Below are 24,513 nucleotides of genomic sequence, written 5' to 3'. Positions count from 1 at the left end.
CAAGACCTGAGCCGAAGGCAAAGGCTTAACCACTGAGCCACCCAGGCACCCCAAGACTTGTGACTTTTCTGTTCTATCCTTCTTAAATGCTGGTTGTGACCGGTTGAGGTGAGGTAACTGACCACAAAAGATCACAACCCATTTGAACACTCCCACCCTCAGAGGAGCTTTCTGCAACATTTCTGATACTTAGTATGACCTAGAAACAAAGAAGTACTATCACCAGGAAGACCTGACAGCTTGGCGCATTATGTGGAATTATGTGGACTTTGAAAAACCAGCTCTTCAAACATAGAGGAATTCAGGACATTAAAACTAGCGATTTCAAGGGCAACCCTGATGGGACTCCCTCCTGAGAGCTTTTTCTGTATCCTCACTTTAAAAACCCCTATCACTTTACTCACACAACAACAACAAACCTAGGGATTTCGCACATGTTGACAAATGCAGTCATCGTTACTTGTGTGTGGACAAGTGTGTGAGCAAGTATTTAGCAGCCATACAGAATTTGCTCTGACACTCAGGCCTAGGGGCTTACAGTTAGCCAACTCCTACCCTGGGAAATCTCTTCCCAGCTACTGGCTGCCTCCTTGTCTCCTGGCCATTAGTCAGCCCCAAAGTGTGCCACCCATAAAAATTTCCACACCTAATGGGATCATCCAAGCTGGAGATTCCCTACTCTGCTAACAGCATCTCTGTCTTCTACACAACTTAAGAAAGAGGATTTTGTGGCCTCTCTGGAGATTCACAATGCATGTCTGCATATGAAAGACTAAAAAAACTTGCAATAAAGAAACTTGTTTGACTTTTTTTTAAATCTTAGTATTTTACACACTTAGTTGTATACGGAAAACCCCATCCCCCACCTTTTCTCCCCCTACCCTGCCCTAAAGTTGTTTTGTGGCTAAGGCCACCCCGGGAATAACTGTGAAATAAGTGAAATGGATCTTTGTTTTCAATGCCTCCTGACACATTCCAGACCCCAGGAACCAACGCCAACCCCTTGGGTCTAAGTTCCTCTCACATCCCCCTTCTCTCCTGTTCTGTCCATCTTCCTGGACTCTAGCGTCCTGTGCCCCTCAGTGAGGGGGAGGGCAACTGTGGTAGAAAACAAAGGGACTGGGCTTAATGGGCGGTCCCACCAGCAAAACTGGCACAGTTCTTGGTACTTAGCCACTGGATTGATGCTATTTCCGGCACTGGAGTCTCTGTTTCCTGGAAGATGGGGGCAAGTGATGGGGTAGATCCCTGTAGCCCTAGGAGCTTCCAATTCCTAATCTTCTCACTGGAGGGCCCACGTTCACTCTTGCTTCTCTTCTCCAACTGATGCCCATGTGACATGAGCAGAAATCCATTCCTCTCTCCACCTCCACCCCATCCCTGGCGTGGCATTGCCGGGGGTTCTCCTCTTCCTAGAGCCATCTCTGAAAGTTAACTGTTCCTTCCATCCTGGGCTGGAATTTTCACCATCTGCCCCCACCCTGTTCCCCTCTCCCACCACCACCACAAACAATCTCCAGGCCAGTTAACTACACTTTTCCCCACTGGCCAAGGCAATCTGGGCTACCCCACTGGGGCAAGGTCAGTTCACGTGTAAGACAAACACTGCGTGCTGGGCCACACTGAGCAGGAGACCGGAGCCGAGGAGAAACCGGGCGTTGTGGACGCAGACGACCACCCCGGTGGAGGGGAGGCTGTCGGACAGGGAGATGTTGAGCGGCCCCTCGGTGGTGTTGGCCACCTCCTCCACTGGGGCCCTCGGGGCCAGCAGCTTGGAGAGGAGGCTGCTGAACCTACTCACGGTGGTGGCCTCTGGCTCTGGGGACGGGCCTGAACTGGATGCAGTGAGGTTCAGCTCCTCGGGGTCCACACAGAGGCCATCGGAAGAGCGCCCAAAGGCCACCTGGCTGAGGTCTAGGCCAGCCACAGAGCCCGGGGCGGCGCACGGCACGTCGGACACGCGCCCAGAGCTCTCCATCCAGTCCCGCAGCCACTCCAGGTGGCAGTCACAGCGCCATGGGTTGCGGAAGAGAAAGAGGCGGCCCAGGAAGAAGCCAGGCTGGAAGGCGGCCCAGGCCAGCACAGTGAGGTGATTGCCATTGAGGTGCAGAGCGAGGAGGCCCGAGAGGTTCTGGAAGGCGCCCTCCTCCACAAAGGCGATGCTGTTGCGGTCCAGGTAGAGCAGCTCAAGCTCCTCCAGGTCCGCGAACCAGGCGCGCGCCACGAGGCCCAGCGCGTTGCCACCCAGGTTGAGCGTACGCAGGCGGCGCAGGCCTACGAAGGCTTCCGCGGGCAGCTCTCCCAGCCGGTTGTCGTTGAGCAGCAGGTGCTCCAGGGCGCCGCAGTCGCGAAAGGCACCTGCGTGCACCGCACGGACGCGGTTGGCCTGCAAGCTGAGCGAGCGCAGGCGCCTCATGCCCTGCAGCGAGCTGGAGGCCACCGCCTCGATGCGGCTGCGCTCTAGGTGCGCATGCGTCAGGTTGGCCAGGCCGCGCAGCGCGCCGGGCACGCGGCGGAAGAGGTTGTCGAAGGCGGCGAGCTCGCGCAGGGCGGGCAGCTCGGCCAGGAGGCGCTCAGGCACCGTGAAGAGGCGGCAGGAGGCCAGGTCGAGCCGGCGGAGGCGGCCAAGGGCGGCGAAGGTGCGCGCGTGTAGGTAGCGCAGCTCGCCGTTGTGCGCCAGGCGCAGCTCGGCCAACCGCGGCAGGCCCTTGAAGGCGCCGGGCGTGATGAAGGACAGGTTGTTGTGGCGCAGCGACAGGCGGCGCAGCGACGGCAGCGTGCCGAAGGCCCGCTCGCCCAGGAAGCGCAGGCCGTTCCGGTCCAGGTCGATGGAAGCCGCCTCGCACGGGAACTCGGCTGGCACCCGCAGGAGGCCGGCGCGGTCACAGCGCACGGAGCAGCCGCGCTCGGTGCTGCTGCAGGCGCAGGCGGCGGGGCAGGTGCGCGTGCAGGCCTCCTCCGCCCAGACGCTGGGCAGGCTGAAGACCACCGCTGGGAGGTGAGGAGCACGGAAAGAAGACAGAAAAGGAACAACCGTCAAAGGATAGCACCAGTGAAGTCCTGCCTGTCCACTTAGCAGGATTCTGCCCTCTACCCACCAAGTTCTCACACCCCCTGCATAACTGCGCCCTCCTAATGCCTTCTTTCCAGGTCCCAGACCTTCCCGGCACAGGTTCCCCACCCATGCCACCCACCCCTTTGCTTTCCAGTTATCTTCACCAGCAAATCCCAGGTGGGATTCTGGCATCTGACCCAATTCGAAACACCCTCCCGCCTGTAACATCTCTTGATGCTCTCCTAGAATTCGGCCTAGGGGGTTCGTTGCATGCGTAGGGGGACCTGGAGGGCATCACCGCCGCCTGTGCTCTAGTCCTGCACTGCCCAAAACCGTCGTCGTCACTAGCCACATGTAGCTACTGAGCATTTGAAATATGCCTAGCCCGAATTGTGATGTGCTGGAAGTGTAAAATATACAGCACGTCTCAAACACTTAGTACCAAAAAAAAAAGAGTTATCTCATCAATAATTCTTATATTGATTATGTGTTGAAATGACATTTTAGAAATATTGGATTAACTAAAATATTAAAATTAGTATCAACTGTTTCTTTTTATATTTTTAATAGGGCTACTTAGAAAATTTAAACATTTGTGGCTTGCATTATATTTTTATTGGTGCTGCTCTAGTCCCTCCCGCTATAAGAATTCAATAACTGAAAACTTACCCCCCCCCCTTGAGAAAATTAAGCCTCAAGAATAAGATTTAAGGAACAGGAGGTTGGTCAAGAAAGAAAATTCTGTCAATCTTTTTTTGTTTTTAACAATCACCACAATTAAGCCATAAGGACAGCATTCTAAATTTACAATGACCTGCTTACGCATCTCAAAAAAATAACTGTGGACATGGTGGAGTTAATTATCATTCACCAGCCCTTGCTCTCTAGAGACCTTTCTAAATCATCACAGGAGAGAATGGTGTTTATAAGTTAATTTTTTTCTGAGCATATGAATGGAGAATCAGATAAAGGCTTCAAAAGCCCTCCAGGAGGCTTGCCACCTGCAGCAAAACAGAATGGTAGCCAGAGGTCCTAAGCCCCATCTTGAGTTCCAATGGAAAAGGCAGCATGGAAGAAACAGAGGTTTTATCTGGCCAGGAGCAGCTCACAGGTGGAGTGTGCTCGATCTGAAATTCCTGCAGAGGAACAAAGGTACCCAGAGGTAAACCTGACCACTGACACTCATAATTTCTAGCCTCCCTCAGCAGTACTCCCAAATTTCTAGCAATCATCCCTGACCTGCCATTCAGTCCCTCCCACTGTGTACCCATTACTCTGCCTTGGAGCCCTTGTAGGAACCTGAAGGTGTGGCCACACAAGGAGTGTGCAGAATCTGCTTGCTGCTGCCTCTGTGGCTTTGTTCAGCTTCCGGTGCCTTCAGTACATTTGTTGTGGACACTCCATGTTTTTTCAGCTGCTAGGAAGGGGTTCAGCTTTTTCAGACTTGGCTGGAGAACACTCAGCCCTTTGAGCAACCCCTCTGTTGTAAACTGTAGCTAGTTAAACATTCTAATATTACAGAGGCTTGACTTAGTTCTAACCTCTCCCTATGAACTAGACACCAAGCTTCCAGCAAGGTTCTTGGACCTTGTGCTGAGCTTAACTGTAAACAGGGCAGCAGCTGGGCTAGAGAGAAACCCTTTTAGAGACAGAGCCAAGAATATAACCTTAACTCCAGGCGTCAGCTGGGCAGGGATGGGACCTTTTTCTATCACAACTCTTCCAACTGGGTCAAGTAGAAGGCATCAGATTTCCTTACAAATAGTCCTTCATTCTACTCTCTTCTCCTTTTTAATTAAGAGAAGTGCGCTCTCAACTGTATGACTCATGTTTCTACTCCACAATAGCTAACATTGTTCCCGACACACTAAATGTGTGCAGAATTAAATGGAATTGATGCCTTCCTCTGTAATGATTCCTCCTGGAGAATGTCATTTATTAAAAACAAAACATAAGGGGCACATGGGTAGCTCAGATGGTTAAGCATCTGCCTTCGGCTCAGCTCGATGTGGGATCGAGCCCCACATCGGGCTCCCTGCTCAGCAGCGAGTCTGCTTCTCCCTCTCCCTCTGCCTCTCCCCCTGCTTGTGCTGTCTCTGTATCTCTGTCAAATGAATAAATTTTAAAATCTATTAAAAAAAAAATCAGGGCGCCTGGGTCGCTCAGTCAGTTACGTGTTTGCCTTCAGCTCAGTCAGGATCTCAGGGTCTTGGGATCAAGTCCAACATTGGGCTCCCTGCTCAGGGGGGAGTCTGCTTCTCCTTCTCCTGCTCCCCCTGCTTGTGTTCTGTCTCTCTCTCTTTCTCTCTGGGTCTCTCTGGGTCAACTAAATACATAAAATCTTTTAAAAAGTTTAGGACGCCTGGGTGGCTCAGTTAGTTAAGGGACTGCCTTCAGCTCAGGTCGTGATCCTGGAGTCCTGGGACTGAGTCCCACATTGGGCTCCCCGCTCAGCAGGGAGTCTGCTTCTCCTTCTGACCCTCCCCCTTCTCATGGTCTCTCTCTCTCTCTCTCTCTCTCATTCTCTCTCAAATAAATAAATAAAATCTTTTTTTTTTTAAGTTTGGTTAAAAAAAACCTCCTTGTCAAGGAATTCCTGGGATTATGACTGGAATTAGTTAATAAAATGGAGCTGCCAGTTTTTTTAAAACACATGCAACAGGGGCGCCTGGGTGGCTCAGTGGGTTAAGCCTCTGCCTTCGGCTCAGGTCATGGTCCCAGGGTCCTGGGATCGAGCCCCACATCAGCCTCTCTGCTCTGCAGGGAGCCCGCTTCCTCCTCTCTCTCTCTGCCTACTTCTGATCTCTGTCTGTCAAAGAAATAAATAAAATCTTTTAAAAAAATGCAACAGGGGTGGGAGTGAAGCTTTTTATTGTGTCCTTTTTTTTAAGATTTTATTTATTTCTTTGACAGAGATCACAAGTAGGCAGAGAGGCAGGCAGAGAGAGAGAGGAGGAAGCGGGCCCCCTGCTTAGCAGAGAACCCGATGCAGGGCTCGATCCCAGGACCCTAGGATCATGACCTGAGCTGAAGGCAGAGGCTCAACCCACTGAGTCATCCAGGCACCGCTTGTGTGTCGTTTTTATCTTAAATGTTGAACCATGTGGCTGTATTCCCTATTTCAGAAAATAGATTAACATTTATTTTGAACTTGAAACATTCAAGATGTTGTCACTATTAGAGATCTATTTTCAACCTTTGAAACTTTAAGAGCCATTAGGAATTACTAATTTACTGGATTACTTAGTGAAATTCAAATGAAATCAAGTAAATTCTCAGAACAGACAACCAAAATCCAGTATGGGTTTACCCAATATGAAGACTAAGTATATGTCTAATGATTCAGAAAAGTAGGGCACTAAAACAAAATTTTTTTAAAAATAATAACATATTTGGGTGAGTTCTTCTTGCAGTAATGCTACAGGAGCTTGTTCCAGACTAACATTCCTGCTGATAGCTAGTGTAAACTGAAAAAATACTTACGCAAAAAAATCTTTGAAGACACAAGAGAGCAACTTAAATAGGCAACCAGAGTAGATACAACCCTTAAAAGAAGAGAAGCTGGGGCATGGTGGTTCAGGCGGTTAAACCTCCAACTCTTGATTTCTTGGTTTTGGCTCAGGTCATGATCTCAGGATCTTGAGATCAAACCCCCAGGTCGCGCTCCAAGCTGGGCATGGAGTCTGCTTAAGATTCTCAATCTCCCTCTCTCTCTGCCCCTCCCCCTACCCCTCCTTCCCTCTTTAAAACAAATTAATTTTTTAAAATGAGAGGCAAACTAGGTGAAGACATATTTATCTGACTTTTCCTCTTATACCTAAATAACACTGTATGTTAACTCTACTGGAATTTTAAAAAATAATTATAAAAATGAAAATGAAGGGACGCCTGGGTGGCTCAGTTGGTTAAGCAGCTGCCTTCGGCTCAGGTCATGATCCCAGCGTCCTGGGATCGAGTCCCACATCGGGCTCCTTGCCCCGCAGGGAGCCTGCCTCTCCCTCTGACTCTGCCTGCCACTCTGCCTGCCACTCTGCCTGTGCGCTCGCGCTCTCTCTGACAAATAAAATTTAAAAATCTAAAAAAAAAAGAAAAGAAAAGAAAACTGCCTTTTCCTCTTAGGTCATTTTTTTTTAAAGATTTTATTTATTCTTTTTACAGACAGAGATCACAAGTGGGCAGAGAAGCAGACAGAGAGAGAGGAGGACGCAGGCTCCGTGCTGAGCAGAGAGCCTGATACGGGGCTCGATCCCATGACCCTGGGATCATGACCTGAGCTAAAGGCAGAGGCTTTAACCCACTGAGTCACCCAGGCGCCCCGTCTTAGGGCATTTTCAAGTCCATGCTGCAGATAGGGAGTACAGTTCAAGCAGAAAGCAAGAGTCTTATCAGGCTGATGCATTAGAAGTCAGAGTATTACAGCTGCCACAGTGTCTGGAAATTGAAGAGGGAAAACACGGAAAAGAAGGAGCCACAAAACTGGCATACAGACTCCCCTCAGATCTTTGTTTGAGTCCTAACGTGCATATATGTGGAGTGACTCCAAGGAGCCAAGAAGTGAAGGCCAAAAGCACTAACCAAAGATTTCAACAATTTCCCAGTAATGGGAGACAGATTAAAAGTTCAAGGTCTACCAAGTTAGAAGGGCTTATAAAATACCTCAGGCTTTCTATGGAAATCCCAGAAGGCCACACCTTAGCAGTAAAGACCATTTCCCAGGACAAAGGGCAAAACTGCACTAGGCCTACCCTAACAAAACCTAAAAGTAAGCCTCCCCAGTATCAAGGTGACCTGCCAGTCAGTACTTTCAGTGAATGCCATGCAAAATTCAACACTCCTCAAAAGAAGATATAGAATCTAGATTTCCTCGTAACTACTACTTGTATACAAATAATACTAGATATGTGAAGTAGCAAAACATGACACTTGTCAAAAGGGAAAAAAAAGTAGTTAACAGAGGCAGACCCAAAGACTGCCCAGATGTTGGAATTACCAAACAAGGATTAATTATAAATATGCTAAGAAATTTCCAGGAGAAGATGGATATAATGGGTGAAGACATGGAAAATTTGAATCTTAGAAGAGATAGTGAAACTAACAATGAGCCCAATGGAAATCTTAGTGCTGAAACAACAATATAATATTTGAAAATTTATTTTTTTTAAGATTTATTTATTTCAGAGAGCATGGCTGGGGAAGGAGAGAGAGAGAAAAGAAAGAATCCTCCCGCAGACTCCCTACAGAGCATGGAGCCTGATGCGGGGCTCAATCCTAGGACACTGAGATCATGACCTGAGCCGAAATCACAAGTTGGACATCCAACCAACTGAGCCACCCAGGCACACCACAATATTTGAAATTTTTAAAAACTGATTGAATAAGAAAAACAGATTGGACACAGCAGAAAAAAAAAGATTTCATGAACTTGAAGAGAGGTCAACAGAAATTACAGAAGCACAGAAGAAAAAAAAAAGACTGGAAAAAATATGATTGGAACTTCAATGACCTGTGGGATAATATCAAGCAATTAGACGAACATGCATGTATTTGGAGTTTAAAAGTACAGAAGAAAGAGAATACAGCAGAAAAATAATTGACAATTTCTAAAATTTGATTAAAACCAAGAAGCCCAGCAAACCCCAAGTAACATCACATACACATACACACACAAATATACTTCTAGACTCATCATAGTCAAACTGCTGAAAACCAAAGATAGAAAATTCTTTAAAGCGTCCAAAGAAAAAAGACATTACGTAGAGTACACAACAATAAGAACGATGACTGACCCACAGAGGCTATAAGACAAAAAAATATATCTTTAAAAAAAATTTTTAAGTAAACTCTATGCCCAATGTGGGGCTTGAACTCATAACCCCAAGATCAAGAGCCCCATGCTCTACCAAGTGAGCAGCCAGGTGCACCCTGAAATTGCATCTTTTAAAGTGCTGGAAAAGGGGTGCGTGGCTGGCTCAGTCAGTGAAGCGTCCAACTCTTGATTTTGGCTCAGGTCATGATCTCAGGGTCCTGAGATCAAGCCCCAAGAAGGGCTCCATGCTCTGTGTGGAGTCTACTTCTCCCTCTCCCTCTGCTCTTTCTTTCTCTCTCTCTCTCTCAAATAAATAAATAAGTAAATAAATAAAAATATTTTTAAAAAAATAAAGGGGCACCTGGGTGGCTCAGTGGGTTAAAGCCTCTGCCTTCAGCTCAGGTCATGATCCCAGGGTCCTGGGATTGAGCCCGGCATCGGGCTCTCTGCTCAGCGGGGAGCCTGCTTCCCCCTCTCTCTCTGTCAGCCTCTCTGCCTGCTTGTGATCTCTGTCAAATAAATAAATAAAATCTTAAGAAAAAGAAAAAGAAAACTCATCCCTAACAGATCTTCCGCACAAGAAACAAAGATGTTCTTTAGCCTGAAGGGAAATATGGAATGAAGAGTAATGGAAATGGTCAATAATGTCACAAAAAGACTTTTTTCTCACCTTAATTGCTTAACAGGTAACTGATTATTTAAAGTCAAAAGAGCAATGCACTGTGGAGTTTATAACATTTGTAAATGACAAATACGACTAGAGCATAAAGCATAAGAAGGGAAGTAAAACTGAATTGTACTCTTGTAAGGATCTTACATTATAGATGAAGCAGTATAAGATTAATTCAAGGCAGACCACAATAAATTAAAGATGCATATTGCAATCCCTAGAAAATAAAAAAGAACCTTGGCCCCCATCTCACACTATACACAAAAACTTATTTTAGGTGGACCACAGACCTAAATGTAAAAGCTAAGACTATAAAGCTTCTTGAAGACAATATAAAAGAGTATCTTTTGTGACCTAATGGTAAGGTAGGTCTTCTTAGAACCAAAAAGAAAAAAAAAATAAAAGAGGAAAATAATAACTTGGACTTTACCAAAATAAAAGAAATCTGCTCTTTGAAAGACACTGTTAAGAGAATGAAAAGCGGGGTTTCTGGGTGATGCAGATGGTTAAGCATCTGACTCTTTATTTCAGCTCAGGTCAGGATCTCAGGGTCCTGGGATCAAGACCCACGTTGAGCCCTGCATTGAGCCCTGCATTGGGCTCCACACTCAGAGAATCCTGCTTCAGGATTCTCCCTTCCCCCTGCCCCTCACTAGGTCAAGTTTGCGCGTGCTCTCTCTCTAAAATCAATCAATCAATCATTTAAAAAAACGAGGGGGGAATGGAAAGATGGGCCACAGACTGGGAGAAAATAGCTATATATTGTCTCTGTATATATATCTCATAAAAGACTTGTATCCAAAATATATAAAGAACTCTCAAAACTCAGTGATAAGAAAACAGATAACCCAATTAATAAATGGGAAAAATATGTGAAGAAACACTTGACCAAAAAAAGATACACAAAAGGCAAACATGAAAATATGGTCAACATCCTTAGTTATTAGGGAAATGCTAGTTAGAATTGCATCCTACTAGAATGACTAAAATTATAAAGATCAACATACCAAGTGTTGAAGAGCATATGGAATAACTGGGACCCTCTTACAAGGTTGGCGGGAGTGTAAAGTGGTACCACCACATTGGAAACAATGTGGCACTTCCTTTAAAATCAAACATACACCTACCTTATGATTCATCCATTCTACTCCTAGGGAAATAAAAGCGTATGTCCATACAAAACACTTGGGCACGAGGCGCCAGTGTGGCTCAGTGGGTTAAGCTTCTGCCTTCAGCTCAGGTCATGGCCTCAGGGTCCTGGGATCCAGCCCCGCATTGGGCTCTCTGCTTCCCACCCGCCACCGCCTGCCTCTCTGCCTACTTGTGATCTCTCTCTCTCTCTCTGCCAAATAAATAAGTTAATAAATAACTTTTTTTAAAAAAGACTTGGACATGACTGTTCACAGCTGCTTTATTCATAGTAACACAGAACTGGAAACAACATTAACACCCACCAAGTCTGAACAGGTAAACAAATTATCATGTAGCTACACAACTGAATACTACTGGGTGATAAAAAGAAATGGATGAATCTCAAGATAATCCTGCTGAGTAAAAGAAGCCAAACAAACAAACAAAAATACATAGGATCTGATTCCATGTACGTGAACATTACTCTGTAGTAACAGAAAAATCAGTGGTCGGCCCAGGATGGGTAGGGAGGCAGAGAGGGACATGGAAGGAGGAACCTTACAGGGGCATTGGAGGTAATGGATATGTCATTTATCTTGATTGCGCTGATGGTTTCACAAGGGTATACTTCAAATATGTTCGGTTTGTTAAACATCAATTATATTTCAAGAAGTTGGGTTTTTTTTTAAGATTATTTGAGAGAGAGAGCACAAGAGAGCATGAGCGAGTGCGTGGGGGAGGGCAGAGGGAGAGAGAAATTTAAGCAGACTCCACGCTGAGTGCTGAGTCTGTCACAGAGTCTCATGTGGAGCCCCACACAGAGCCTGACATGGGGCTCGATCTCATGACCCTGAGATCATGACCTGGGCTGAAACTAAGAGCGAGACATTTAATTAACTGCAGCACCCAGGTGCCCTAATAAAGCAGCTTAAAAAAAAAAAGATATCAAGGAAAGTAATACAGTGTATACATATATACACATATATATACCGTACATGTATATGACTTGTATACAGAATATAAAAACAACTACAAACAAATAATGAAAAGACAACTAAATAAAAATGGTTAAAAGACTTGAGACACTTCATGAAAGAATATATTAAGTAGTCATTAGGGAAGTGCCAATTAAAACAATGAGATTTCCTTATACACCCACTAGAATGGCGACAATTCAAAAGACTGACAACCCCAAATGCTGGCAAAGACATAGACCAACTGGATTCTCACATGGTTGGCGGGAGTGGAAAATAGTTCGGGAACTCTGCAAAGCTTTGGCAGTATCTATTAAAGCTAAACATATGCCTACCCTATGACTCAGCAATTCCACTCCTAAGTATTTACCCAAGAGAAAGAAAAGAAAGGTCCACATGAAGACTGTACAAGAATGCTCACAGTGGCTTATTCAGAACAGATAAAAATTGGAAACTACCCAACAGTAGAGAAAGAAAAAGGAACAAACCATTGATACAAACAACAAAAACATTATGCTGAGCCACAGAAACTTGACACAAAAGGGTACATACTATAAGATTATACTTCTATGCAGTCCCAGAACAGAGCCGTTGGCAGGGGGGCTCTGAGAGCTCAACAGAGTAAGGCCTGCAGATGAACTCAGTCCCCAAAGACAGCAAATATCTGTAAGACGTAGTTTGGGAATGTTATCTGGGTGATAGGAGCATGTATCATAGAGTTCAAATTAATCAGATTTTGTGGGTTTCTTTTTAATTAGTGTTTGCTCAAAGCTAAGCTTGCTAACTTTTTCTCATTTCATATGACAATCTGCAAGGTTAAGTATTATTCTCTTCTCATGAAAGAGGAAGCTGAGGTTCAAAGTGGTTAAATGACATCAACCTTTGGTTTTTGTCTTTCCATTATGCTGTACTCTTCCCCACCAGACACACCCAAAGAGCTTCCGTCTCTTTAACTATAAACTGAAGGGCCCGCACTTCCTGCCCTTTAGGGGGGACCCTTCTGGTTCTCATTTTCCCCGTTGGGCAGCAGCTGTTGCCAACCACCACCTCTAAGAAAAAGTACCAGAACCCCGTGGGTCTCTGCCACCTCCTCCCAGACACAGCTGTTTGGACTGGGGATAAACATTTGACCTAAGCAGAGCCAATCAGATTCATTCAACAGCCCCTGCCCCCTCCCCACCAACTGGCTGTGAACATGGAATGGGCAGTGAAATGGTGGGCATCACCAGTACAATACTGGGGCTAGGTTTGTTACCAGAGCCACGTGCCAGTCAGAGTTACAAGGGAGCAGGAGTTCAGGGCAAGGTGAGGAAGCTGGCGTGCGGACAGAGGACAAAACCCCAATGTGAGAATCACAGAGATGGAGATAAGAAAGAGCGGGAAGTTGCTAGCCAGCTCGCTGGTTCCCAGAAGGCTCGCTAGTTGATAGCTGTTTCTATGACGTTTCCTCATTTCCATTTTATAAACCTATTCAAACCATCTGTTGGACAAGTGAATTTCTGTTCCTTGCGATCAAACCATCTCTGATAGTAGAGGATGTTTGATACTTTTTCTGGCTACCTGGCACCTTTTAAGTACTCTTTCTACATTTAGGGAATTTTCTACATTATAAGTCCTTCTCCTCAAGATAGAAGCCAGAAATTCTCTTTCCCAACGTCCCTTACAGTTAGGACCGAGGCATGTGACCTAGTTTTGCCGACTGGACACCCAAAGGGACACTTGGATTCAGAAGTAAGTGCAAGGCAGAAACCATTTTCTGGCCAGGATGACGGCAGAGGTATCTGGATTTTCGGGCTCTTGGGGTATTATTTCTGGGACCCAGTGCCCAGCATGACGCCCATGAGCTGCCAGGTGGGTCCACCAGTGGTGGTGGCCTCAGGGCCTTTGCTGGAGCTGTCCGGCTCCCTGGCTCAGGCATTGCTCTGGGCAGTGGGCCCCAACCAGGAAAACTGGGAATACCTTACAATCCTGAATAACCCTTTCTTGGCTTCAACAGTACCTTAAGTAGGTGCTGTGGTTTACAACAAGAATCTAAAACAGCATCAGAGGTGAAACAGGTCCCCTTAATATCTGCACCATCTCCTCCTTCTGGCCCCTTCCTCCCCCACAAAGAACCTTGTGAACATTCCACCTTAAAAGAAAAAGCTACTCAAATTCAGGACCAGGCGGTGCCCCTCAACCAAAAGGAAGCTCCTTGCTATTCACTGGCACAATAAATAGAATATAGAATCAAAATTTGTTGAGGCCATCCCTGATTTTTCCAAATGCAAATGAAAAGGGGCCTCTCCTGTCATCAGCAGTGATTGTTCCAGAAACAAATCTCCTCGGCTGTCCAGGGCCAAGTTCCACTGGGATCCCTTGGCCAGAAAAACATTTACCGAATTAAAATAAAGATCACAGTTTGTGAGAGGTGAAGGTCAAACTCCCCGGCAGTTGCTGAGCAATTTCTGTTCGCACACCAGTATTTTTGAGAAGGATCCGTGTGGAAATCTGAAAAGGTTTTAGACTTTCCCAGTCTGACGTTGGGAGAGGAAGATGGGAAATTCAGCCAACCTGGCCCGGTCTCAGGACTGGCCGCTGCTCAGCCAGGCTCTGTCACAGCTCAGGGTTACGAATACGGGGCTTTCCAGAGCATTCAATCTGGAAGCACTCATCCTGAGGGCACGGCCTCTCTCATTCTCTCATAAACTCTGATGACACTGCCTTTCATCCCTGCCTTCTCACACTGCTCTCTTGAGCGTTTTGTTTTGCTTTAACCTCAGCCAAGGTTTCCGAATCTCAGTTCCCTCATCTGTAACAGGCAGACCATTATGAGGAACGGATGAGTTGTAAAGCTCAAAACAGCTGTGAAAGGGGCGCCTGGGTGGCTCAGTGGGTTGATCCTCTGCCTTTGGCTCGGGTCGTGATCTCAGGGTCCTGGGATCGAGCCCCACATGGGCTCTCTGCTCGGCAGGGGGCCTGCTTCCTCCTCTCTGCCTCCTCTCTGCCTGTGTCTCTGCCTACTTCTGATCTCTGTCAGATAAATAAATAAAATCTTTAAAAAAAAAAAAAAAACAGCTGTGAAAGCATGGGATAAAGCTAACAGCAAGCTCCACGGGGCACTATTGCCACAGGATTAAATCTCACCAAGAGACTAGTACTTCAAGGACCACATGGAGATCTGTCCCCAAAGTGGAAAGCAAGACACGAAGTATGAGACTAGTGAAGTTACAACAAGTAGACTGCAAGGAAGAGTCTAGAATGGTTCTCTGCCTGGGCTGCACATTAGAATCACCAGGTGGACCAACTTTATTAAAATGGGGTTTATTGGGCACCTGGGTGGCTCAGTGGGTTAAAGCCTCTGCCTTCGGCTCAAGTCATGATCCCAGAGTCCTGGGATCGAGCCCCTTGTTGGGCTTTCTGCTCAGGAGGGAGCCTGCTTCTCTGCCTACTTGTGATCTCTGTCAAATAAACAAATAAAAATCTTTAAAAAATAAAAAATGGGATTTATCCACATGGTATAAAATGTTACAAAGTGTAACCTAGAATTACCATATGCCCCAGCAATTCCACTCCTTAGGTATATACCCAAAGGAATTGAAAGCAGGTGTTCTAATAAATACTTGGGCATGAAAGTTCATAGCAGCGTTATTTACAATAGCCCAAAGAGGGAAACAAATGTCCATCAACAGATGAATGGATAAACAAAATGTGGTCTGTCCACACCATGAAATATTATTCTGCCATAAAAAGGAATGAAGTAGCGATACACACTAAATGTGGATGAACCTCAGAAACGTTATGCTGGGGGCGCCTGGGTGGCACGGTCGGTTAAGCATCCAACTCGGCTCAGGTCGTGATCTCTGGGTCATGAGATCGACCCCCGTTGCCCTCCGAGCTCAGCATGGAGTATGCTTGATATTCTCTCCCTCTCCCTCTGCCCCGCCCCCCCCCTGCTTTCTCTCTCAAATAAATAAATAAATCTAACAAACAAACATTAGGCTAGGGGAAAGCAGCCAGACACACAGGCCACATACTGTAGGATTCCATTTACATGAAATGCCCAGAAGAGGCAAAGCCATAGAGACAGAAAGTAGGTTAGTGTCTGCCAGGGGCTGGGAGTAGTAAGAATGCGGAGTGACTGCCTAATAGGTAGAGAGTTTCCTTTCGGGGTGATGCAAATGCCTTGGAAATAGAGGTGATGGTTGCACAACATTGTGAATGTGCTCAATGCTGCCAAACTGTACACTTTAAAATGGTTCATGGTTTGGGGCACCTGGGTGGCTCAGTCAGTTAAGTGTCCAACTCTTAGCTCAGGTCTTGATGTCATGTTTGGAGCCTACTCTAAAAAAAAAAATTAAAGTATTTAAAATGGTTTATGATTAAGGCAGCTGGGTGGCTCAGTCAGTTAAGTGTCCAACTCCTGATTTCTTGATTTTGGCTCATGCATGATCTGGGGGTCCTGAGATCGAGCCCGCACATTGGGTTCCATGCTGGGCATGGAGTCTGCATAAGTCTCTCTCTCTCTCTTTCTGCCTCTCCTCTCCCCTCACCATGCATGCAGGTGCACTTTCTCTCTCCCTCTCTCTCTCTCTCTCTCATAAAGAAAATGGTTCATGGTTAATTTTATGTTGTGTGAATTTTACTTCAATAAAAAAATAATAATAATAGTGAATGTTACAAGGTGTCCAGAATCTAGGCAAATACAGAAATGGGTCCCTGCTTTTTTTTTTTTTAAAGATTTTATTTATTTGAGAGAGAGACAGTGAGAGAGAGCATGAGCAAGGAGAAGGTCAGAGAGCAAAGCAGACTCCCCATGGAGCTGGGAGCCTGATGCGGGACTCGATCCCGGGACTCCGGGATCATGACCTGAGCCGAAGGCAGTCGTCCAACCAACTGAGCCACCCAGGCGTCCCTGGGTCCCTGCTTTTGTGTTCGGGTCTGATGTGTTGACCACCTCCGCACTGCAGGGAGGCAGGGAAGGCTGGGTTCAGATGCCCCATAGAATGAGATCTTAATGTAGACCAGCTGAGGAATTTCTCCTTCAGAGGCCCTCCGATTTTCAGATGTGTGCTTTTCCCCTTGAGGTCTGCTGAGGAGAACAGTTATTCATGGAGTTTCCAACCACAGACTGAGTTTTAAGTGTTTCTTCATCCTCATTGTTTTCAAAGAACTTGTGCCTCACGAAACCAAAATAGCAAGGGAAAATATGGTCATTTTCTGCTTTCAGCAAAATCTCTTCAGCCACTTTGGCTCTGGAAGTCATTCTCTTCCCACTCCCTGCAAATGCTGTCCGGGTTGCTCCTCAGGCCAAGACCCAGTGCTGGATTTTCAAAACAAAATGGGTTGGGGGAAACAGAGAGGCAGTGGGGGAGACCATCCCATGGCCTCTGACCTCACGGTAATCCCGGAACTTCCTTCTCATGCCACAAACATACCTTTTGTGACAGAAAGACAGAGAGGATCCTGGATTCACCCCTCAGCTTTGCTGACGAATGTGCTTCATGGGGGATGGAGAAACTGGTGTGTCTCAGGAAGGGTGTTCTGCTGATAGCCTCACAGGCCCTGCGAATCCTATGGTAGAGAGCTGTCCCATAGGAGGAGTAGAACACAAGGCCCCAGGAAGGCCTCCGGGCCTAAATATTGATAATCGCCCCAAAATGAAACAAGTGCTCTACTTGTTTCAATGGGGGGAATGAATGATGAACAAACTAGTAGCCCCCATTCAAGGACTACTACTCTACAATCAAAGCCAACGAGCTACTTATCCATGCAACGACACCTATGAATGGCGCATGCATACTGCCCTTCACTGCACAGCACCTGAGTCTCATTAATAAAGGATGTGTTCTCTTTGGGGTGCAGGCGCTCTCTCCCTACAGACTTCCTTTTCTCTTTTAAGTCAAGTTGATTAAGGTATAATTTACCTCAATGGAAATGTACCCATTTTAAGTGTATAACAAATGCAACACATCTGTGTAAGCTCCGCTCTACACGGGATTTAGAACATTCCTACCATTCAGAAAGTTTCCTCGGGTCCCATTGACAGCAGTCCCCTCCCCATCCGCAGCTCCAGACAACCACTGATCCGCTTTCTGAACTGTAGATTCGTTTTGCCTATTCTAGAACTTCATATAAATGGAATCAAATGGTTTTTTTCAGTCAACATGATGTTTGTGAAATGCATCTGTGTTGTCTGAATGTCACTTGCTCCTTCATTTTTTTAAAGATTTATTTATTTAATTGAGAGAGACAGAGAGATCTCAGGGAGCAGCAGAGGGAGAGGGAAAGAGAAACCTTCACAGACTCCTTGCTGAACGTGCAGCCAGACGCGGGACTCGATCCCATGGCCCTGACATCATGACCTGAGCCCAAACCAAGAGTTGAATGCTCAACCAACTGAGCCACCCAGGGGTCCCGGTGGTTCATTTTTACTGCTGGACAATATTCCACCGTGTGGATGTACCCCAATTTGTGTGTTCAGTCACCTATGAATGGGCATTTGGTTTGTTTTCCAGTTTTCACCTGTGGTGACTAAGGCTGACAGAAGGATTTGTGGGTGAGTCTTGCTGCGGACACGTGTTTTCAGTTAGCGTTTACCTAGGAGAGGAATTGCTGGGTCAGATGGTAAGTATCTCAGTTGCTTCACATCCACACCAACACTTGCTATGTCTTTTTAACTCTAGCCATCCTAGTGGGTGTGAAGTGGTATCTCCTTGTGGGTTTCATTTGCATCTCCCTGATGACTAATAAGGTTGAGTATCTTTTCATGTACTTGCTAGTCATCTGTATATCTTCTTTGATGAAAGAGCTATTCAAAATGTGCTGCCCATATTTTAAAGATGGGTTCTCTTAGGGGGCACCTGGCTGGCTCAGTTGGGAAAGCATGTGACTCGATCTTGAGGTCGTGAATTCGAGCCCCACATTGGGCATAGAGGTCAATCATTTTTAAAAAATTGTAATGGGTTGTCTTATTATTCAGTTTGAAGAGTTTCTGAACTAGATACAGATTTTTTTAGGTGCAAGGCCTCTATCAGGTACCGTAATGGTTCTCATCTGGGCGGCTTCACCCATTTAACAAATCTTTACAAGCACCTACAATGTCTTAGATTCTAGAGACAGCAAGGTGAATAAAACAGAAACCCGGGCCCTTGTTAGAGACTTGTGGTTTAGAGCAAGCCCTGGGTGAGGAACCCTGTAAAGCAAGGAATTGGGATATTACACTGTGGACAGCAGGAAGACCCCAAAGGGGCTGCCATAGTGGAGAGGGGCGGGGCGGGAAGGGGAGGAGCAGAGAGGGGAAGGGAAGGGGAGGGGAGGGGAGGGGAGGGGAGGCACTTCCAGTGAACCCTCCTGTCCAGAGAATTTCTGTTCCGCTTTTGTCCCAGATTTGCCCTGCCGTGAGCCACTTCTGATTCCCCCACGACCTTGTTTTGTCAGGCTCATTTAATCATTTTTTTTTTTCTCTAGCTAAGGAGGTACAACCCTATCCCTGCCTGCTTCTCGGGAACATGTCGTTCATAATCCTGTGACTTGTAGTCAGAGTAATACTGTCTGTGCTGCTGAGTGTGTTTTAAATTAAAGCGCCAGGGGATGTGGAGACGGTCATTAATTTTAAGTGCATCTATTGTTAGCAAATGATGTCACTGCTAAGCTCTCCAACTTGTCACAAGAAGTCTGGATGTATTTCGGGTTTCTGCGGCAGCAAGAACAGCTCCCGTTTTGCCATGCGCAGGCTAGGAATACTGTCTGCATTCTGTCAGGGATGGGAGAGCTTTGGGTACACACTGAAAATCATGCTGGCTCAGAGAACCAAACATTCTGTCCCAATGAGTCAATCAAACTTCATGTCCTTTCTAGGTAGAAGATATGGCAAGGAGCTGGCTGTTCGTAATTATATGTCAACCTCTGTCCTTTGGAGTCTCCTCGGTGTAGAAAGTCATGTCCTGCTTATCACAGTGTTCCCTGCACCTTGTTCCAATTCTGTTTCTCATTTATGTATTAGATCTTCCATAAAGGAATGCAAGCTTCTCAAGGACAAAAGCTGTCCAATTATACCCCTCATAATATCCCTGGAGTGTACTGTTGACTCACTGAATAGACCAAGCTCTACTTTTTGAAAAAGTGGAATAAAGGGTAAGAAGATTCTATTACTACCATTTTGGAATTATCTGGCAAATTTTTCTCTGCCAGCACTGCACACAGACGTCTATCACATGGGTACTTATCACCTCAAAGAATTACATTCACCCAAGGGCCAGAAAAACAGATTCTTTATGTAGAATTCTTTTTTTTTTTTTTTTTTTTTTTTATTTTTATTTTTTTTTTTTTTTTATTTTTTTTTTTTTTGACAGAGAGAGATCACAAGTAGATGGAGAGGCAGGCAGAGAGAGAGAGAGAGGGAAGCAGGCTCACTGCTGAGCAGAGAGCCCGATGCGGGACTCGATCCCAGGACCCCGAGATCATGACCTGAGCCGAAGGCAGCGGCTTAACCCACTGAGCCACCCAGGCGCCCTATGTAGAATTCTTTACTGCAGAATTTACCAAGGGATTTTTTTCCACCTGGGCCATCTCGGCTTTGAGCAGGTGGGTCTGCAGAGGTGTGGCAAAAAAATTCTGTGAGGAGTCTTCTTGTTATATTAAAACCCACGTACAATAGGACCAAAAACCTTGGGGAAGAATGTTTCAACATCCATAATCACACAATTCCCACCTGATATTTTCATTTTTTTCTTCTTCCTTTAGGAAGATGGCTTAAGGGATTTTTTTTAAACTAAATAAGCTTAAAGTAATATGACCACTGTAGTTCTTGGTGATAACAGCAATGAAGTTGTATTGGAAATTAGAATAAGAAAATGATGGGGCGCCTGGGTGGCTCAGTCATGAGGCATCTGCCTTGGGCTCAGGTCATGGTCCCAGGGTCCTGGGATTGAGCCCGGAGTGGGGCTCCCTGCTCAGCAGGAAGCCTGCTTCTCCCTCTCCCGCTCATCCTGCTTGTGTTCCCTCTCTTGCTGTCTCTCCCTCTCTCAAATCAATAAAATCTTTTTAGAAATTAAAAAAAAGAAAAAGAACTCATATCTGAAATTAGAATAAGAAAATTGCCAAAAGGTTATTTCATATATTTGGCTCAGGAATTCTGTTTTTCAACAAACAAACAAGCAAACTAAACCCCCCACCTGTTCTATCTCATTCTCCATTCCCTCCCCCCTGATCACAGTTCTGTACATGGTGTCCATGTACGGCTTTCATGGAAGCCACTTGAAGACCAAGCTCCTTGGGTAGAAGCCCTGTGGTTTCCATGCATCTTCTAGAATCTTCTATGGGCTCTCCAACCCCTGCCCCCACTGGCATCTATCTGCTGTGGGTCAGAAGGAAGGGGCCTTGGAACTCACCATGCAGTAGCAGGACCAGCATCCCGTGGTCTTTCATGCACCCAGTGGCTTAGAACCACCCAGCTGTGGACTCCCTACCTGAAGGGAGACAGCACAGGTCACCGAGCGCCCAGGAGGGGTCCCTGAAGAATGGGGACACACAGGCCCCTCCCCACACCTGTGCACTTCCTCCTGAATGCCCTGCCTTTGCCCTCTTCTTCACACTCACTTCTCCCCCATCGATCTTGGTCTTAAGCGAAACCAGTAACAACAGCCCACCAGAAGCTCCCCCCACCCCCAACTGACAGCTTGGCTCTGTTTGGAAACCCTTCATCAGACTAGAACCCTGACAGCAACACAGATGGACTCACTGACAACCCAGCAAGCAAATGGACAGAGAGGAGACCTCTGCTGAGAAGCATTCATGAATAGTCAGTCCCCAAATGTCGCTTACTGTCCTGGGGGTCTGCCTGGTCCTGCTCCTCCTCCAAGGCGCCCTTCGTCTCCCCAAGCCCATCCATCTCCTAAGTCTGGCAGCCACAGACCTAAAAAATGGTCCAGCAGAGAAGTAATGGGGAGTGGAGGTGGGGAGGGGGAGATGGTGAGCAGGAGTCGAGGAGAAATACTTGCTTGTGCAGGTTCGAGTGCTTATGTTTCTTTCTCCAGATTTAATGGCAGGAAAATCCTGTATCAGATGAGGATTAACAGAGATGAAAGAATTTGTCTGCCTTTCGAATCACCAAAGCCCGGGACAGATTTTGCTGACACACCAATCGGCTTTATCTCCAGGCCTTGGCCTCTCCATCTGCCTGGCCCCTTTCTCTCCTTAAACCAACCCCCACAGACCCCACCTCCTGCCCTGACCCCAGCCCCAGCCCCCAAGCAATATGTAGCCAGAAACTGGCTTCCTGCGGCTGCCAAACAGCATTATCAGCATTTTCAACAAAGACACTGTTATATAACCTGGAGAGGTGGGGAAGGGACAGAGCTCTCCATTTTCACCAGATTCCCATGAGTGTGGGGGCTGGTTTAGGGGAGCTGAGGGGGCAGTTTGGGTGCCCCCCACATTCTTCTGGCCCCAGCAAGCTTGGCTGTAGGATCCGGCCCTCTGCTCTGCTGGGACTGACCTGCCAGGTACCCAGGGCTTAGAACCACCCAAGGGGAGACAGCCCACATCCTGGATGGCCTGACCTGGGTATGCTGGCGCCGATGGATGAAAGCCTGGAGTTCCCTTCCCACAACCGGGGCTCGGGGTGCAAATCTAGACGTCCGCCGCTGCCGTGCCTGGAGAATTTTGGTTTTCTTACACTTGGGCCTTGTAAACCAATATAAGGCTGAACTCGCTATAACCTCTGCTGGGAAGGAAAGCATCCTGACGATGGGGTAGGAATGGGTGCATGGCCTTACAAAGGAAACCGCTGCCCGCTGGAAGGCGGCTGGAACAGCGTGTCCGCACCTACAGTCCTTCCGCGCGGCTTACTGGACCCACCTCGCCTTCAGTCCTCTCCAGGCTCTTGGGCCAAGGACCTGTCCTGAGGAAGACCTGGGCTGTCGCTCTGGGCCAAGGACCTCCCTGAGGAAGACCTTCTCTACCTAGGAAATCAGACATTTCTCCCAGATACAAAGTCAGGAGCAGTCAGAGACCCTCTGTGGGGAAAGGAAAGGACCCAACCGCCAGGCCAGCTAGCAACCACGGTCCACAGCTGGAAAACAAGCCACCTTGCTATCAAAAACTTTGATCCCAAGGGTCCCAAGGGGTTAAAAGCAAGAGGGTGGGGGTGGCCACAGGAAGTGCCACCGAGAACTTCTCGTATACCCTCAGGGAGAAACTTCAAAGATCGAGGTAGTCTGGCCCCCAGCCACACCCGCTGCAGCTGCACTCGTGCTGACGATGTTGCAATGCTGTTGGTAGCTGATAAGAAGGAAAGGGGAGGAGCAGTGTGTCAGTAACCCTGTGAAACAGAAGCGGCCCAGGAAGCAACACTCTGCCTTTGCTGGTGGCCTTCTAGAAAAGCTTCCTGTCAGCAGAGGAGGGGTGGGAAGCCCTGGTGTTTTTTCGTAATTCCTGCTGCACGGGTCGGGGTCGGGGGCAGCCCCACAGGGACACAGCTAGGGGCCACGAGTGAGGGGAAACGTCAAAATTCCTCCTGTGGATTCGTGGGTTCATGGCCACTCCCGCTGCCTGAGTGAGGAGGGGGAGGTACCAGCCCACTTTTGCTAGGCACCGAAGGCACCCCTAATCTGCGTTGACTGAAGCTATTCCACGGCTAAAATACCTAACTCCTTTGTTATCTATTAGCAAATTCCCCTGTCCTTTCACTTCCAACCTTCGAATCAAAACTCCCAGCTCGGTGACCAGCTTGGGCCTCGCTGCTTCACTGGGCGGAGGGGAGAGGCAGAGAAAACCATGCCCTCATTCCGCTGAGCCCCCCCCACCCCGGGTGGAGTGACGTCACCCCAACCGCAGACCAGGTGCAGACTCGCGCCCCCTTCCTTCTCCCGGGGCGCAGGGCGCGCCACCGCAGCAATGGAGGGGGCTGCAGGCATTGAGTCACAGGTCTGGACCTTTCGGCCCAGCCGCTCCCTTCCCCCCTCCCCGGGCGTCGGAGAACTAGTTCAGCTCGCTAGCCCCGGCTGGCAACCACGCGTCACACCGTGGTTTTCACCCCTTAAGGTCACGTCCTTGCGAAACCTTTGCAGCTTCTGCCTGCGTCCGCCCGCCCAGCCCAACCCCAGGGTCAAAGAGAAGGGGCTGCCGGACGCGGAGCCCCGCCCCCGCCGAGTCCCGCCCCTCCTCGTGTGACCGCCAGAGGGCGCCCTGGCTCCGGAGCCCCGCCGGGCGGCTCCCAGCCCCAGCCCCCCACCTGCTCCCCGCCCCGGCCGCGCCATTCTCAGCAGCAAGGCCGGGGAGGCTGGGGCCCGGGAAAGTCCCAGGGCGCGTCGCTGCCGGAAACGTTAGTCACGCACCTGGAGCCGCAGAGTGTCCCGCTGGAAGGGATGCCAGGGCGAGGGCCTGACTCTCCAAAGGTCACACCCGGGGATGGTCTCCCAGTGCCTTGCCCTTGTGACTCGGCCACGTAGCTCTGATGGTGGCTGATACCCTGTTACCTCCTTTGTGCATGAAAAGCTGGCCTCGGGGACCCTTCCTGCCATTTCATTCAACAAACACTGCCCGCTGCCCAAAGATACACGTCCGTGGAGCCTCTTTTGAAATCATCACTCTTTACACTGCATCAAAAGTAGGTCTCTCCTCAAAGAAACCAGAGCTCCTCCAAGAAAAGGTTACTTCCATGGCCAGGGGCAGGCAAAGTACAACGCCATTCTGGAACGTCTTATTTTTTCAGAAGACAAGCCATCCAAGATACTTGGGTGGGTAGAAGAAAAGTCAAGTAGTTCCACTGGCCAAAGATGGGACAAGCATGGATAAGAATACTCACCTAAGTAAACTGAAATGCATCAAATAAACTAAACGTTCGTTAGATCCGTGAGTTTATAATGATACTTAAAAACATTCGTCAGTAGACTTT

At 47.6% G+C, this 24,513-nt stretch overlaps 1 protein-coding gene across 1 annotated transcript; it reads right to left on the bottom strand.

Annotated features, from left to right (window-relative positions):
* Nucleotides 1–23,113, bottom strand: NYX (nyctalopin). The gene is made up of 5 exons (XM_032331499.1): nucleotides 22,476–23,113; nucleotides 22,178–22,338; nucleotides 21,441–21,671; nucleotides 21,008–21,085; nucleotides 1–2,991 (listed from the first exon to the last, which is right to left on the bottom strand). The coding sequence occupies exons 4-5, from the start codon at nucleotides 21,042–21,044 to the stop codon at nucleotides 1,583–1,585; spliced, it is 1,446 nt and encodes a 481-aa protein (XP_032187390.1). The 5' UTR covers nucleotides 21,045–21,085; nucleotides 21,441–21,671; nucleotides 22,178–22,338; nucleotides 22,476–23,113; the 3' UTR covers nucleotides 1–1,582.
* Between the last annotated feature and the right edge of the window lie 1,400 nt (nucleotides 23,114–24,513).

Source organism: Mustela erminea, chromosome X (genome assembly GCF_009829155.1).
Source record: "Mustela erminea isolate mMusErm1 chromosome X, mMusErm1.Pri, whole genome shotgun sequence".
Taxonomy (NCBI): domain Eukaryota; kingdom Metazoa; phylum Chordata; class Mammalia; order Carnivora; family Mustelidae; genus Mustela; species Mustela erminea.
Note: the sequence above shows the minus strand (reverse complement) of the source record. Positions and strands in the feature narration are given on the sequence as shown.

Excerpts from the sequence above, each read along its gene's own strand:
- NYX (XM_032331499.1), bottom strand. The coding sequence starts at position 21,044 with ATGAAAGACCACGGGATGCTGGTCCTGCTACTGCATG. Across the intron at positions 2,992-21,007 it reads GCTGGTCCTGCTACTGCATG|CGGTGGTCTTCAGCCTGCCC; the intron begins GTGAGTTCCAAG and ends CTCACCTCCCAG.